The sequence below is a fragment of the Sprattus sprattus genome, assembly GCF_963457725.1.
Source record: "Sprattus sprattus genome assembly, chromosome: 12".
Lineage (NCBI taxonomy): Eukaryota > Metazoa > Chordata > Actinopteri > Clupeiformes > Clupeidae > Sprattus > Sprattus sprattus.
In genome coordinates this window covers 17,356,711-17,359,210 of record NC_137910.1, presented here as the reverse complement: position 1 = coordinate 17,359,210, position 2,500 = coordinate 17,356,711, and the positions used below count along the sequence as shown (strand labels likewise).

The 2,500-nt window shown below is 44.2% G+C and overlaps 1 protein-coding gene across 1 annotated transcript in view; it reads left to right on the top strand.

Moving 5' to 3' along the window:
* Positions 1-2,500, top strand: part of ptpn20 (protein tyrosine phosphatase non-receptor type 20) — a gene marked incomplete at both ends in the record, with an annotated part of 45,513 nt that overhangs the window by 12,656 nt on the left and 30,357 nt on the right. The window contains one exon of the mRNA XM_080849127.1: positions 762-953. Within this exon, the coding sequence (XP_080705253.1) occupies positions 762-953 (192 nt within the window). The remainder of the gene's footprint in view (positions 1-761; positions 954-2,500) is intronic.

Below are 2,500 nucleotides of genomic sequence, written 5' to 3'. Positions count from 1 at the left end.
CGTCACTTTGGACAAAAGCGTCTGCTAAATGACTAAATGTAAATGTAAATGTTAATTTCTCACAGATACACACATACACATATGTGTGTGTCGCCCATGTACAGCTGATGCAGCAGTTGCCTGACTTTGAATACTGTTTTTACCTGTGGGGCAGAGAGACACACACACACTCACAAACACACACACACACACAAACATGTACACTTTGCTGAAACCAACAATACTCACCAACACATCCATGCACACATACACACACAGTCGCACACACACACACACACATTACTGATATTACACAGTGAACTACATTGAAGTGAAGTCATTTGAGTAATCAATGGTCTTGGAGTAATCGAGTCCTCCTGTGAGCACTTGCGACATGTTATGTTTCACCTAATCGCATGTTGTAACGTGTTACCGACGCTAAGCCTTATCCCACCTTAATCAATCATATGAATGGAACATTGAGTCATGTGGTTTAGGTAGTGTAAGAACTACACTGGTCTTTTACTTGTACCTAAGGCTGCCACTGTATAAGTTTGTGTCTCCTGATTGTGTATGGATTATTATTCTACCTTGCGCACACACACACACACACACACACACACACACACACACACACACACAAACATGTACACTTTGCTGAAACCAACAATACTCGCCAACACATCCATGCACACACACACACACACACACACGCACACACATTAACGTTATTGACACGTGTGTGTGTGTGTGTGTGTGTGTGTGTGTGTATGTCTCCACAGCTGACTCAGCAGCTGTCTGAGTATGGGGTGCTGTTTCACCGTGTGGGGCGAGAGCGTGACAAGCGGCCACTAGGGGGCGACCTGATGCTGGGCATCAGCTCCAAAGGCATCTCCGTCTATGAGCTCCACAACAACACACGCATCATGAGCCGCCGATTTCACTGGAATGAGACCGACAACATCTCTGCTGGAGTGAGTTTCACCCACACCCACACACACAAACACACACTCTCTCTCACACACACACACACACACACACACACACACACATGCATGTTGCAGGTTTGTACAGCTATGGCTCAAACACAGAATGCTTGCAAAACTCCTCCATTATCAGTCCGGCTCTAGTGGTTATGGCTAGACATGACATCCTTGTCTCCAATGGAGACTTTACCTACCATGGCAGAAGTCAAGTAGTACTTTGCTCACTTTTTTGAATTTGGATCAAGCCACCCAGCTGCAACCCATGTAAAACAAGTTTATGGACCCCATACTCCCAAACACAAGAATGAATAGTTGGCAGTTAAGACCCAGGCTTGTGAAAATACAAACTTGTATCTGATATTTCAGCAGCTTGGAGATGAAGCAGGTGTCCATGTACAAACAGAAAGAGCCTCCTATTTCAGTAAGGCTTTGCTCAGACTGCCAGTCCAAGTCCTATCACATTCTTTGGGATGCTGCACATAGAGATCCTAATCCACTTGTACAGCAGTGTTTCTCCATTCCTGTTGGTACTTTCTGAGCCCCCCTTCCTGCGCATGTAATGCTCTATGATGCCAGGCCCATCAACAGACAGTGCCTGGCTATGGGGTTATATAGCTATGAAGCTATGTGACTATTATGCTATGGGGCTATATAGCTATGTTGCTATGAGGCTATGGGGCTATATAGCTGTGTAGCTATGAGGCTATGTGGCTATATAGCTATGTGGCTATGAGGCTATGTGGCTATGTGGTTGTATAGCTATGAGGCTATGGGGCTTTATAGCATGTTGCTATGAGGCTATGGGGCTACATAACTATGTGGCTATGTGGTTATGTGACTATATGGCTATGAGGCTATGAAATTATGCGGCTATGAGGCTATTTAGCTATGTGGTTATATAGCTATGAGGCTATGGGGCTATATAGCATGATGCTATGAGGCTATGTGGCTACATAACTATGTGGCTACATAACTATGTGGCTATGTGGTTATGTGACTATATGGCTATGAGTCTATGAAGCTATGAAGCTATGTGGCTATGAGGCTATGTAGCTTTGGGGCTATGTAGCTATGAGGCTATGAGGCTATGATGCTATGTAGCTATGCGGCTATGTAACGATGTGGCTAAGATGCTATGTTACTATGAGGCTATGTGTCTATGAGTCTATGAGTCTATGAGGCTATGTAGCTATGTAGCTATGAGGCTATGTTGTTATAAGGCTTTGTAGCTGTGTAGCTATGTAGAAGCCCTTGGAAAAACTTTAGAACTTTAGCTTTTTAGAACTTGTCCAGTTGTCTCACTGGCGTGGGTGGTAGTCAGTGGCAGTTGATGAAAGCCATGCTTTTAGAAGAGTTTGGCTATGTTGCATTTGTGTTAGCCATGTTGCTGCTGCGTAGCGGTAGTGCTATTAAATTGTAGAACTATACCAGAGTAGAACTTTGCCAGGTAATGCTATAGAACTATGCTGCACCCTCAAAACCAGCCTTGTGTCAGATAGGTACAAGAATGCAGTTTGTTGACACTAAGGTAAGAT